Source organism: Platalea leucorodia (assembly GCF_965183815.1).
Source record: "Platalea leucorodia genome assembly, chromosome: 7".
Taxonomy (NCBI): Eukaryota; Metazoa; Chordata; class Aves; order Pelecaniformes; family Threskiornithidae; genus Platalea; species Platalea leucorodia.
In genome coordinates, this window is record NC_138829.1 from 57,883,834 (window position 1) to 57,896,746 (window position 12,913).

Genomic DNA, 12,913 nt, shown 5'->3' on the forward strand with positions numbered 1-12,913 from the left:
GCATTAGTTAAACGCAGAACACAAATCTTTCATTAACTCATGAATAGATATATTTTTCCAAGTAATGGTATGACTATAGGACACTGATAGAATCAGTAGTGAAAGTCATTTGTTTCAAAGCAAATTGAGTTTTGAAATGTAAATACTATAGTTTAGTCTGTAGAAAGTTGTTCTTGTTTTAGAAGACTCAAATTCGTTACCTGATTTGATGCAGGGTTTTGAGTGGTGGCTGGAGAGGTGTGAGGAGTGTTTTGTATAACTTTTTTTTTTTAGCCCATTTTATTTTTGAAATTTTTTGTAACGTAATAAGAGGTTCTGTATTTTAAGTGATTCCAAACTATAGTGTACCATTTTGTTAATGCACTGGAAGCAAAAGAAAAACAGAATCAATATAGGATTAAAATCATTGAAGCCCAACACAATAAAATCCAGCAGTGATTAATCAATATTGTGACATTACTTGTAGATATCCAAATTGAAGCAAGACCACTCAGAAATAAGTCAATTAAATTCAGGAGGAATTTTTCTTTATGTAGAACGAAGCTGTACTAGTAATTGGTATTTAATAATTGCTTCTTTCAGGATGAGCCCAAATACGCATATCTTTTCTTTCAGCTTCTCAACTTCATGAGGAACTTAATAATGGAATTCACCTTTCAGTATAGGATATTCCCTGCTAGAAGAGCAAATCTTAAATGTATAACATATGTTTATGATGACTTTTCAATATTTTGGAAATCAGTTGTCTGGCATTTTGTCCATGTTTTTTTCAATTATTTTTTCAAAAATCATGAAGAGACGACCCCAGCACTGTTCTGTAGAAATTACGGATAAAAGGAGTCACTGAAAATATTTTTAAGAAATCTCATGGTACGGAAATGTGCATTATTTATGTAGTTTCTCTAGAATTCTTTCCTCCTTATATTCAGTACTATTTCACTCTGTGTGTTCTCTCATTTTGAAATGGTATAGGGAACAAGCACTAACACGTGCATGTGTGATTCAGTCCCTAGAAGAGCAAAAAAATCAGTGAGATTATTTGTGAGTAGGTGATATTTATTTACAGCAAAAAGTTAATATCTGGTTTGGCAATTTTCTTTCTTTTGCAGCCACAAGAGATGTTTAAAAGGATGGTGGTTTACAATTCATCATTTAGATCTAACAAAAAACAAGTAAAATAACATTTTCCATGTTTTGTGTGGTACTTCTTGTTTTGACTGCTGATAGATTTAAAACTTTCCTTTCTAGTCCTGTTGTCAGTTTCTAAAACAGAGGATGCGAGACAGCCCTAGTGCATGAAAACTGCTAGTCTTTGTAAACTTTCAGTGTGTGCCTGTGGCTCCTGCTAGTCTAGACAGATGATGAATGAGAGGATAGTAAATCCTTCAGGTTGAACCATCTGTGACTACTTATATGGTTAGTGCAATCTTTAAGATAGTTGAACACTGATAACTGATCTGATACTGGCAACTTTTTTTTCCCTAAGGTTTTCTTGTTTCTTTTAGTCTCCAGTTGCAATGCTTTCAGTAATAAAATATTTTCCTAGTTTAACAAATAGAGCTATTATCATAACATAGTTATTGGTCGGAAATCAGAGGAACTGGTGACAGAAAGAACTTATTTGTATTGCCTTTCTCTATTGTGTAGGGGTTTTCTGTTCTGTTGCTACTTTTATTGCTTTCCTCTGTCATAGTGATGAAGTTTTCATCTCTTCCTCTTTGGTTGACTGGTGGTTCAATAGATGGTTCCTTGAAGAAGTGAACTTTGTGCTTAACTTCTCTGCTGCTGTTAAATGTGCCGGTTTCTGTGCAAAAAAACAAAGTTAGATGCATTGCCATGTTATATGAAAATGTTAGTGCACAGTTGTGAGCTCACAGTGTGATCTTTTGAATGGTAAACCATTAAGGTTAATAATGATTTTTTTTCTTCTTTTGATCAGTTTCAATCTAGATCTAGAAGGGAAGACTGATTTGACTGAGATAAATCAAACTTTGAGATTGTTCAGTTGCCATTGAATTTTAGTATGTTGTGTATATATAACAGTTGTGTTCTCAGTAAATGTGTGTTTTTGGAAAAATTTCTTAGATCTGGTCACAGGTTTCTCTTTTAGTTCTTCTTTTTTGTTTATTTCAGTCAGGCCTCAATTGCTATTGACTATTGATGCTAGCAACTTCAGTGAGCAGTACCATTGGCTTAGGTGCTTGTGGTTTGGTTGGGTTTTCTTTGTTTTTCTAAGTAGTAATTTCACCTTTCATCTAGAAGTCCAGACAGATAGTTTTTTCGGTGCAATCAAACATTTTCATGTTCCAGATTCTACTTATATTCAGTCCTATGAATGTTATTGTAAGTCAAGAAAGGATTAGAATGGTCTTAACTCTTTTACCTGAGATGTCCTGAGTAGTGGGAGGGTAGGCTTAGCACTGTGGTTTCCATTTGGTGTTGCTTGGTTCATTAGTCCCTGCTTGGATATATAGTGCACTCACTGTTCTCTGAATTTGTGATGCCCATTTCTGGGAAGACTTATTACAGTTCAGTGGATGTCTTCATTGTATCGTAGCTGTATTTGTACATTATTGGATTCAGATCATGTAATTTCATTGCTTGCAGGCTTTTTTGTTGTGGGTTTTTTTTCCTGTTGAAAAATTATTTTCCCATGAAAACTTTCTTCAAGGGCAGCATCTGTTTTTCATGAAGGTGACCTGGGACAAAGAGTTCAATGACTTCCGTTAGATTACATAATGAATTAGTGACTTGCCTGAGATTGGAGTTCTTTCCTCTAAGTTGCTTGCTCCAAGACCATAGATGTCTACTTCAGCTGTGATTCCAAAGGTCAATACAAATTCAGCTATTCAAACTATTAGTTGTTTAGGTAGCTATCATTGTAAAATGTTTCTTTTACAGTTTTAGTAAAACTATTCATAATATTAATGCACTTTGTAAATTAATGAATGATTTTTTTTTTTCCCCCCAAGATGAAATTCTACCCTCGATGAAGTCTGTGATCAAATTCCCATTTATTTAGTTCCTCAAAGTTAGCAGTTAACAAATGTAATGCAACCCATACTAATTTAAATGCTAAATAAGGTCATTCATGTTCCTATTCCCAAAAGATGCTTTTAATACCTGTTTCCCTATGGAAAAAACCCCACTTGTTGCATAAGCAAAAGTTCTGCAGTTGTGTCCTGAAGATTTAGCTCTCTGGAGCCTGGGAAGACAAAAGTCATGCTTCAACCCTTGCAAATGCTTCTTCTGTCTCAGAAGAAACAGGGAACGAGGACATGATTTGCTTAAGTTGGTCTTCTGATCTGAGGGAAAAGGTGAAGAGAGGCAGCCTGCAGGAAAGCCAGGGTTCACACTGTACCATTTAGTATGCCTGTGTGTAATGACTGTCAGTCCACACAAGAGTCATCGGCACCACTGTTGCCCGGGCCGTGCAACTGTGCTTAGACAATTGGGCAGCGCTGTTGTACATTTGAGGGTCTGCTAATGCAGGCTTGTGTAGTAGCGCTCACTGACTTTGTCAGAGGCACCGGTGGTAGGGATAAGATCTGAACCCAGAGGATCATTCATAGTCATGTCAAAATTATACAGGCAACTGAGAGAGATGATAAAGATGATAACAGAAGGAGGCATTAGCGTTTTCTGCTGCAACTTTGTCATTTAACAGCCAGCCCTTAAAGATACCAGTAGAACCTTAAACTGTGCATTTGATTTACAAGTGGAAAAAGGCTTAGCTGAGTCTGAGAGTGGAATAGGCTTTGTAATCACATGGATCCAGTAGAAAAGAGGGCAGTAATGAATATATCAAGCCTGATCACGTACTGAACTGCTGGCCTGCGTCAGCTATTGGCTTGCCTTCTGCGTCAGCAAAGGGTTGTGTGGTTCTGCATTGTTTCCACATTCCCAAGTTATTGCAGCTTGAAGCCACAAGAATGATACAGCATTTAGGTGCCTCAGTAAAGATTTCTGTTAAGTCCTGAAGTCCTTACTTTAACGTGCAGGATGAGTGCAGAGGTTTTATAAATCTCCAGCATCGCCCATACAGTCTCACCTAGTAACTCCTAATCCTCCTCAAGAAACCACCACCCAAACACTGTTGATTCTCGATTGCTGACTCAGGAACTCTCATCTTTGCAGAGAAGGTTCTGCTTTTTCCCTGCAGTGTTGGTCTGACAAGGGTAAAGCACTAGGTTTCGAAAGTTTAAGAAGGTGTGGGTCCTCTCAAAGCTTAAAACTTTGTCTACCTAACTGCAATATTATCTTCCCCATTTCAGATGCTCCCTGCCCAAAACTTTTAAGTTCTCCACAGAATCATATGAAAACAAAATCGGGTTTTGTCCTGCATTCACCTGTGGTATGGAGCAAACTCCCTGAAAATCCATGGAAAGGAGGAGAGAAGGGGGCTTGGAAGAGGGTCCTAAAACCCAGACGCTGTAGCGTAGTGTTGCTGACAGGTGAATTGAAGCCTGTCACTTCTGCCTGTGTTAGATAGTGCCCAAGATGGTGATAGTCCCAAGAAAGGTTGCTCAGAAGGCTGTGGCAGAACATACCTGCCCATGATGCTTTCAAGTTTTGTTTCTGTTCTGTGAGGTGTAGAGAGGAACTGTGGAGCTGATAGAGTGGTAAACCATTCCTCAAAATTGGTCCTTAGTATGACCAGTTCAAACTGCTGGTCTGTCATAAGGTTTTGAAATGTCTTCTGACTGTCAGGACAGACTATTTGCTACCTTTCTGTGCTTTTCTTCCTTTACTGTCTTTTTTCATAGCTTACATATGTTCTCTCACTAATAAATAAAATGGGAGTTTGTGTGTTAAGTGTGTGCATGAGCCTGGTGTTTTACAATTAAGTATTGTTTTATTCTTAGGGCTTCCAGAAATATTTGGAAGATTTTGATCCGTATTCAATGGTAAGGAGAGAATTCAAATATGTCTCACTGCTTAATATGAAATACACTGGAAAAAACACATCCTTGATTTTGAGGGCTGGGAGGGGGTAAGATTCTTGCTCCTTAGTTTGCTGGTGCTTGTGTATTTGTCTTTTCTAGTCATGTTGAAAGGGAGCTTTCTTACAGGAAAAGATGATCTGGTGTTCTGATCTTCCTCTAACACTATTTTGGAGGAGGGGAAGGTCCCTTTTCTCCCATAAACTACATAGATCAGCCTAATTGTTTTGTGTTTCCAAGGTGGAAATGACTAATCGTTATATCTTTTCATAGTTTACCCCAGAGCAGATTATGGGAAAAGATGTACGGCTATTACGAATTAAAAAGGTAAATACTATATTATTTGATTGATATTTAAAGGGTTCATGTAAGCATTTCATGTACAGTCCCATTTACTGGGAAGAAAGAAAGATTAAGCTCCTGTTGATGGCAAAAATTAACAGCCTTTTCTGAACTAAAACTCTTTTTTAATAGGAAGGATCATTAGACCTTGCAGTTGAGGGAGGAATTGATTCTCCAGTTGGAAAGATAGTCGTGTCTGCCATCTATGAGGGTGGTGCTGCAGACAAACATGGTGAGTAACAAAGGTGAATTGGAGTGCTGCTGCAAAGTGGCTCCTTACGCTGGCTGAGAGTTGTTGGCTGACTTCATAGCTATCCCTAGTACTGTGAGGCACACTTAGATTGCCCAAGGCAGCAAAGTTCTGTCTCGGCTCTAAGGGCAGCTCAGAGAGAGGCTCATGGTTTGAAGGGTGCTGCTTAAATTAATAATTATGTAAATTTTATAAGTACTGTTTAAGAAGAAATGGTCACTGCTGCTGTATTTTTGTTGTAACAGAATTTTCAATAACGTTGCCTCAAAATGTAGAGCTGTTCTCTTAATGACTCCCCTTTTTCCAGTCTGAGATATATGTATATATGTGTATATATATATATATGTGTATATATATACGCCAACCAACCAAAACAAAACCAAATGCAGACCAACACCTGATTCTCTCGGGTATTCTGTTAATTGAGGAAAGCAGAGTATGGTCTCTATTATTTCACAATTTCCCAGCCATGACATTTGTAGTACTTCCATGTGCAAAGCAATTACTAGATCATGGCTACACTACACTGCTTAGTTCTGTTCTTAATGCTACTTTCAATAGTAATTTCTTTTGTAAAACACCTGGCTTTACTCCCAAAATCCCACTAAAGGCCAGAGCCTTCTAGCTAATAGCTTAGCTCTCTGGAAGGCACAAGAACATGCATACCAACACATCCAGGCTTTGCTCCTGGTGGCCAGTATCTCTCATCCTTTCCTTGAGAATCCTTGTGATGACCAGGTAGGCAGACAGGACAATGTCTCCTTATGTTGTCTTTGCTGACCTTGTCCCAACCAGCATCTAAGTTCAAGTCACTCTTGCTGTGAAAACATCTCAGCCACTCGATCTCTCAAGTACTCTGCTTCTCTTTGACTCTTCACTGTTGTGAGGCTCTCCTATAGCTAAGGCCGTCCCCTTACCATCTGTGTTTTCCCCGGTTCGAATCCAGTCCCAGTTAGCTGATTGTGCTTCGTTCCAGATTAGCAAGTCAAAATCAGTTCTAAGGACTAAACATTACACATGCTCCGGCAAAGGAATGACAGTCCTGCAAACCTTTGACAAATGCTACTTACACCTTCAGGTATTTAAGTAATGCTGCCATTTTCATAGTAGTAACAGCCTACAATCAACCACAATTTGTAAGCTGTATAGACGGATTACCCAGACAGGCAGACAACTACTACGGAAAAATCTTATTGAAGTAGTTTCTTACTGGTCATGATCAATAAGAGATTAGTGTGGCTTTTCCATGCCTAAAAATTCCTTTTGCGTTTGCCTGTAGCAAACTTTATCTCAATTTTTCGTGTAAGCCTTCACATCTAGTGAAGACACTCTTCATTATACTCAGTACTGCATAAATATGGGACAGAAAACTCACAGAATTTTTTTGCTCATGTGTATGTATACCATATTGGTCTTTTCACCAGGAGGCATAGTGAAAGGCGATGAAATATTAGCCGTAAATGGCAAGATATTAATTGACAGCAGGCTGGCAGAAGCACAGGCAACTCTAGCAAAAGCTTGGAACATGGGTGGGGTAAGTAACCTGGAGTACTTTTTCATTCTACCTCCAATGCTCATATGAGGTATGCTTTTCTTTCATGACATTGTCACATCAACAAAAATAAGGCTGCAAACATCAAAAGGAACAGGTATGCTGTGTACTACCAAAGTCAGCTGAAATCTGCAGAAGATATTGATATATAGCATCTCTGAAAATCATGCATGTAACTTACTGTGAAAGTACCCGGCATTTAGCCACATGTCAAGATTGGTATTTAAACACATTACATTCTGAGTGTTTATAGTACATTTATCTGTAGAATCTCTTTGATATTGAAAATGAGAAAATGACTTGCAAGCTGATTGGAATTTTATGATAATACCTTATCTTTGATTTCTTAATGTACAAGTAACACTGCACTTCAGCTACAGTGAGTGTTTTCTCCTCAAGAACTGTATTAATTGCTAAGACGACCAAATACAGGATGATTCTTAGAATAATGATTTTTAAAAGCTTGTTGCAACACCAGTAGCTTTTTCTTTAATTTCAGGGTACAAATCAAACAGCTCAATCTTGAAATGGTCTTCCTGTAGAAGTCTTTAATAGGGATCTTTCTGCTGCTCCCTGTGGTTTTCCAGGAATAGATTGCCTTCCTGATTCTCTATCTGATATTCCATGGTGGTCCACTAACCATTTCTAAAAGCAATATTTAGCAGCACATGTTTGCTTGTCCATTTCTTTTTCAGGATTGGATTGACTTAGTCATTGCAGCATCACCTCCAAAGGAATATGATGATGAAATGTAAGTGCGTAAGCTTTTTTTCTCTGGGGATTAAAAGGCTAGTAACAATAGCCTGTCCAGTTTGCTTTTCTTGTATCAGACATATTTCAAGTATTTACTTCTTGTGGACTACATAACCTTCTGCATCACATGGTTGCTAAGTAGCCATAAGTAGCTATCATGCATTACAGCAGTGGTTCCCAGACTTTTCAAAATGGTGATTCTCAGGATTGGTTTTATGTGACTACATACCCATAGTTTTGGTTTAAAGTTTGAGAATTTTGGGGGGTTTTGAGGGGGCTTTTTGGTGTTTGTTTTGGGTTTTGGTTGTTTTTTTTGTGGTGGGGTGTTTTGGGGGGTTTTTTTGGGTGGTTTTTTTTTGGTTTTTTTTGGTTTTTTTTGTTTTTTTTTAGAAATTGCTTACTTCAGTCTGGATCACTTACTGTGGTCCCATGGATCATAATTTGGGGGAGAAAATGCCTATAAGCATTCTTCATCACAACCAGACATTTAATTGTGTTTTGGGTTTTTTTTGGTTGTTTTTTGTTTTTTGTTTTTAATTAGATTGCAGTTGCTGTCCTTGTCTAAGCCAACCTAAGTGTAAAATTTTCAAAAGAGCTAAGTGATTTGGCTGTCTTGGCAATTTGTGACATTCAGAGTCCTTTTTTTAAAGATAATCAGCATAGGTGTGAAACAGAAGAATCCACGTCTTAAAGTGTGATAGAGGTATCAAGTTGATAAAACTTGCTTTACTTTGGACAAAAGTTTCAAAAGCAAGACAAATGTTTTCTAGCTTGACTGAAGGAAAAGATTTGAAGATATCCTTTCTACCAAGTAAAATGCCAGAGGAAAGTTTCGTAGTCGCTGTTAACCCGGACTCTTGTTCTATGTAGAATACTAGAGTACTAGTTGCTGTAAATCAGTAGAGTTTTACTGGCTAACACCAACTGAAGATTGCTGTAAAATTGTTTTTAATACCTGTGCATAAACTAACAAACAAGGAAGTAACTGTCACTGTTATTCTTGTTTTCGTATCCTGTATATTTAGCCCTACTATTCCCTCATCAACAGTCAGTCCCAACACACACAGAAAGGTTTTTGAAGGCAGTGCACCTGTGTACAGACAAGGGTATCTCCTGCAGCTGTAGCCACTGCAGTGTTCCCTCATGGTGAATAGCCAGACCTGGGTTAACATGACTGTCCATCGTGAGGCTGCGTTATTTTTTCAGCATGTGCCTGCCTGTGCATTGCATGCCACACTTGCTTTTGTTCCTGGCATGCTGGAGTGTTCTTTGGGCTTTTGCCATGCCTGTCCTGTTAAAATATAAGTATTTAGTTTCTATTTCATAATGTCCCTTAGAGGTCCTCTGCAGAATTGGTTTATCATTTGCCAGACTATGAAATAAATAGGCCCTGCCTAAACAAGTAAGATTAATCTAATTTTTTTTCCTTATCTGTGGACCACTGCTGTGGCTTTGTGAATTCTATAAGTAACTAGAAATTACTTCCTTGTTAAGGCTTGTCCAAAGAACAAGTTTCCATTTGCATTAGATGACAGTGTGCCTGTAAACAAGTATTCATGACTGTTTGGTTTTCACTGAAGTTTGCCTGTGTTAATTTGCCACTATACAATGGGCTTCTCCTGAAATTATCCTTGTGTCACAAACTCAGTTTACTGTGTATGGTTTCTCTATGCTGTAATTACTGTAAGTACAGTCATAGATCTCTAGAAGAACCAAGGTAAGATTTCTTGTTGCATGTGGGTATTTGTGGTCTTTTCAATTATTACTTACAATACAAATCAAAATGAGCCAACTGAGATCTAGTTATATAAAACTGTCCTTACTAGAAAGACTAAAAATTGCAGTATGGCTAACAGTATCTGTTTCACCACCTCTTTTCTTTTTTTCTGCAGGACATTTTTTTAAAGAAGGCTACACTGAAGAAATGAAGTCTTTCCCCTGCGGAAAGCTGCTGCTCTGTAAATTAATAGGAAATCAATAACCACATGAAATGCATCTTTATTTGAAAGAAATGTGAACAATCAGACCTGTAAATTGAACTAGAGACTTCAGATTCTCCAGGTAACTTGAGTAATTTCAAATAATTCTATAGCCATACAGCAAGAAATTTTTGCAAGATCACTGAGAAGGACTGTCAGTGAGCATAGTTTGGTCTGTGAGAACTCAGTCTATTTTTTGCTCTTTTGGGAGGCCAAATTTTGAAAATTATCTTCCAATTTTCCTGGAAATAGACACTGAAATGACAAATGAAGATAGAACACAGATGTCTGTTCCCACATGCAACACTTGTGATTACACGTTCACAGGCCAGTTTGGGTGCGAAAAGGATTATATTTTTACTCCATACATAGTGATTTTCCCATGGGGAAATGGGGATGTATATAGGTAACTTCTGTTCTCACTCATATTCTTGTAGCTCTCTCAATGTCCATTTCTGTTACTCAGTTGTGAGCTGTTTTGAGTATAAAAACTCTGCTGGTGGAAGAACCAGTAGTACCATGAGTGCTAGCATTATAAGGAATAATTTTGGTGATGCTTATACTGTATAAAGAATCTTCTCTACCAGCAAAGTAAATAGCTAGCAAGTAGTCCAGATAAAAGCATTATGTGTAGTCACAGTTATACTACTGAGTATTTGTATTGGTGGCAAAAATTACTCCCTCATATAGTCATGGGTGGAAAATTTGGGTGTGATTCACAGTCTGTAGTTATGTACTTTGTTCCCAGTGAGGCTATATGCGTGACTAAGCTGTGCAGGAAGTCACCAAGTGTGACATTTCGCTCTTGGTGATGGTATGTCTTTTGTTTAAATAAATTCCTCAAGACCATAAAATCTATACTAACCTGACTTTAAATAAGTGTGATTACAGTCGTAGACTTAGTTAATTTCTTTATTATCAAGATATCTCCTTAGAAATGTCATTGTCTTCCTTCCTTCCTTGTATCTGCCAGTTTGTATTCTGTTTTTCATATTGTGTTCAGATTTTTCTTACCTGGACTAATGAGAGCCAGTTTATAGTCCTTTGGCATATCAAATTCCCACTGAAGTCTTGTCTTTTCAAGGTTTGGAAACCCTGCTTTCTGTAACACAGAAAAATAACAATTATGTTCCTGAGAACTCTGTACTTATACAGAGATGATTAACGACATTGACTTTCTTCATTTGCAGTATTGTTCCAGTATGCCAATGAATGTATCTGGCAGGGTACACATGTTAGAATGTTTAAAATTTTAACTCTTACAACTAATCCATAAATAAAATTGCACTTGCCAAATGGAAAAGTCTTGTTTCCTCTGGGTCTGTCTCTGGGTTTGTACATCATAGTAATAGTTATCTGCTAAAGTACACAGATTTCTGAGTTGATCTTTAATAACAGACCCATTTGCAACAGAATGCTACCCTTGTGGAATTCAAAAGAAAATTCACTCTGCACGGTAGGGAATTGTCACTCGGCTGAGCTGCATAATCGTTTACTGAGTTTTTATGGGCAAATCTTGCCATTTGATAATTGGCAAGCTACTGTAGTGCAGCTGCTCTGGTTACATCGCTTGCTAGGTCTTTGGGTGCATCTACCCAGAGCTATAACGTTCCTAACCAACAGACTAATCCAAATGCATCAAGATTAGCACCAGAGAGAAAATTGCAGCAGGATGTACTCCTCCCGCTGCTCTGGTTCCCAGTTGCCTACATACTGCAACCATCTGGACTGTATGACAATGCAGATAGATGAGTGATGCTATCAAATGTTCTCTTAAGAGATGTTCTGATGCTACGTACCAGCAAATAGAGAGCCACAATAATGCACCAGTAATGAACTTCAGCCTGCAATCAGCACTTAATTGTGCTAATCACTGTCTCAGCACACTAAGAAACATAACACAAAAACCTTAAAGGTTAGATATTAGAAATATTTTTACTGGTGTTATTTTTTCAGAGACAAAAGGAGAACAGAAGACTGAGCTGGGAAATCTGTGGGAGTACCAACAGTTGAGTTGTAGCCTTGCTTCTTAGTCACAAAACTGTCTTTCTTCTCCCCATCTACCCTGTTAACTTGATTTGCTGGATACAGCTTAAAATGCATGAGAGGCAGTTGAGGAAATTGCTACTGCTCGTTACTTCATATATATGTTACTTTGTGTGCTTAACCTGTGTTAGGATGGCAAAGTTGCTTTAGGCGATGTAAGGACGTGATGTTAGAAAAAAGGAGACTGACACTTCTGCAATCTTAAAATGATCTTAAGCCATTAGTCAAGTAGTTTTTTACTTTTATTTCTGGCTTCCAGTGCCCTGGGACTGGATCACATCTTTCATTTGCCAGCTAGCTCAAGGAGTTGGAGAAAGCTACAAGAAAATACAGTTTTCAAGCAACTTCCCTTTCAGCTACTTTGGTGTGTGTGAGCAGAGTGTCCCAGATGTAAATCATTTAAACGGGTGCCCATTTGAGTTGCTACTGCATTGTTTTCTGGTGCCTGTAATAGTCACTACATGTGCCCGTGCCTCACCCCTGTTCAGTCAAGCCAGCTGCAAAAAGATAACAGTAGGGTAAATGGGACTTTCTCTTTTTTTTCAGCCAATGCATAGTTTCCTTTGGGAGTATGGAAACTCTGACCTGATGCACAAAGCAGGAAGAAGTCCCAGTACTTCACTGACAGTATCATGAATGCTTCAAACAGCTTTTAACATAAGATGGTTTTCTGTTTTTCATTTGCTGTAATCTCAGAGGGAATATGTCTAGTTTCTCAGAGGTGTTTGTTTGGTTAAGATCACTAAAACCCACTATCTCTCTCTATGGGATAATAACCCAGAGGAAGAGTTTCTCAGAACTGTTAACAGTCATTCTTATTCTCTCAGGAATTTCTTGGCGGTGTTAGTCACAGCGTTGTCTTCAGCATACCCTCACAGTTGCTGAACTGGAGCATGAATTACATTAGAGACTCGTGACTTCACATCTGCTCTGTGAGCCTGTGCGTGCCTGTGTGCAGGCAAAAAAATGTGAAGCCTTGTGGACCAGAACCATGACATGCGTTACAGGATAGGCAATACCATTGTTTATTACTCATGGGTATTAGCAT

At 38.1% G+C, this 12,913-nt stretch overlaps 1 protein-coding gene across 1 annotated transcript in view; it reads left to right on the forward strand.

Moving 5' to 3' along the window:
• USH1C (USH1 protein network component harmonin) overlaps positions 1-8,965 on the forward strand; it is a gene marked incomplete at both ends in the record, with an annotated part of 49,973 nt that extends 41,008 nt beyond the window's left edge. The window contains 6 exons of the mRNA XM_082316787.1: positions 4,866-4,907; positions 5,217-5,270; positions 5,418-5,517; positions 6,960-7,069; positions 7,783-7,838; positions 8,866-8,965. Of these exons, the coding sequence (XP_082172913.1) occupies positions 4,866-4,907; positions 5,217-5,270; positions 5,418-5,517; positions 6,960-7,069; positions 7,783-7,838; positions 8,866-8,965 (462 nt within the window). The remainder of the gene's footprint in view (positions 1-4,865; positions 4,908-5,216; positions 5,271-5,417; positions 5,518-6,959; positions 7,070-7,782; positions 7,839-8,865) is intronic.
• Positions 8,966-12,913: the final 3,948 nt, after the last annotated feature.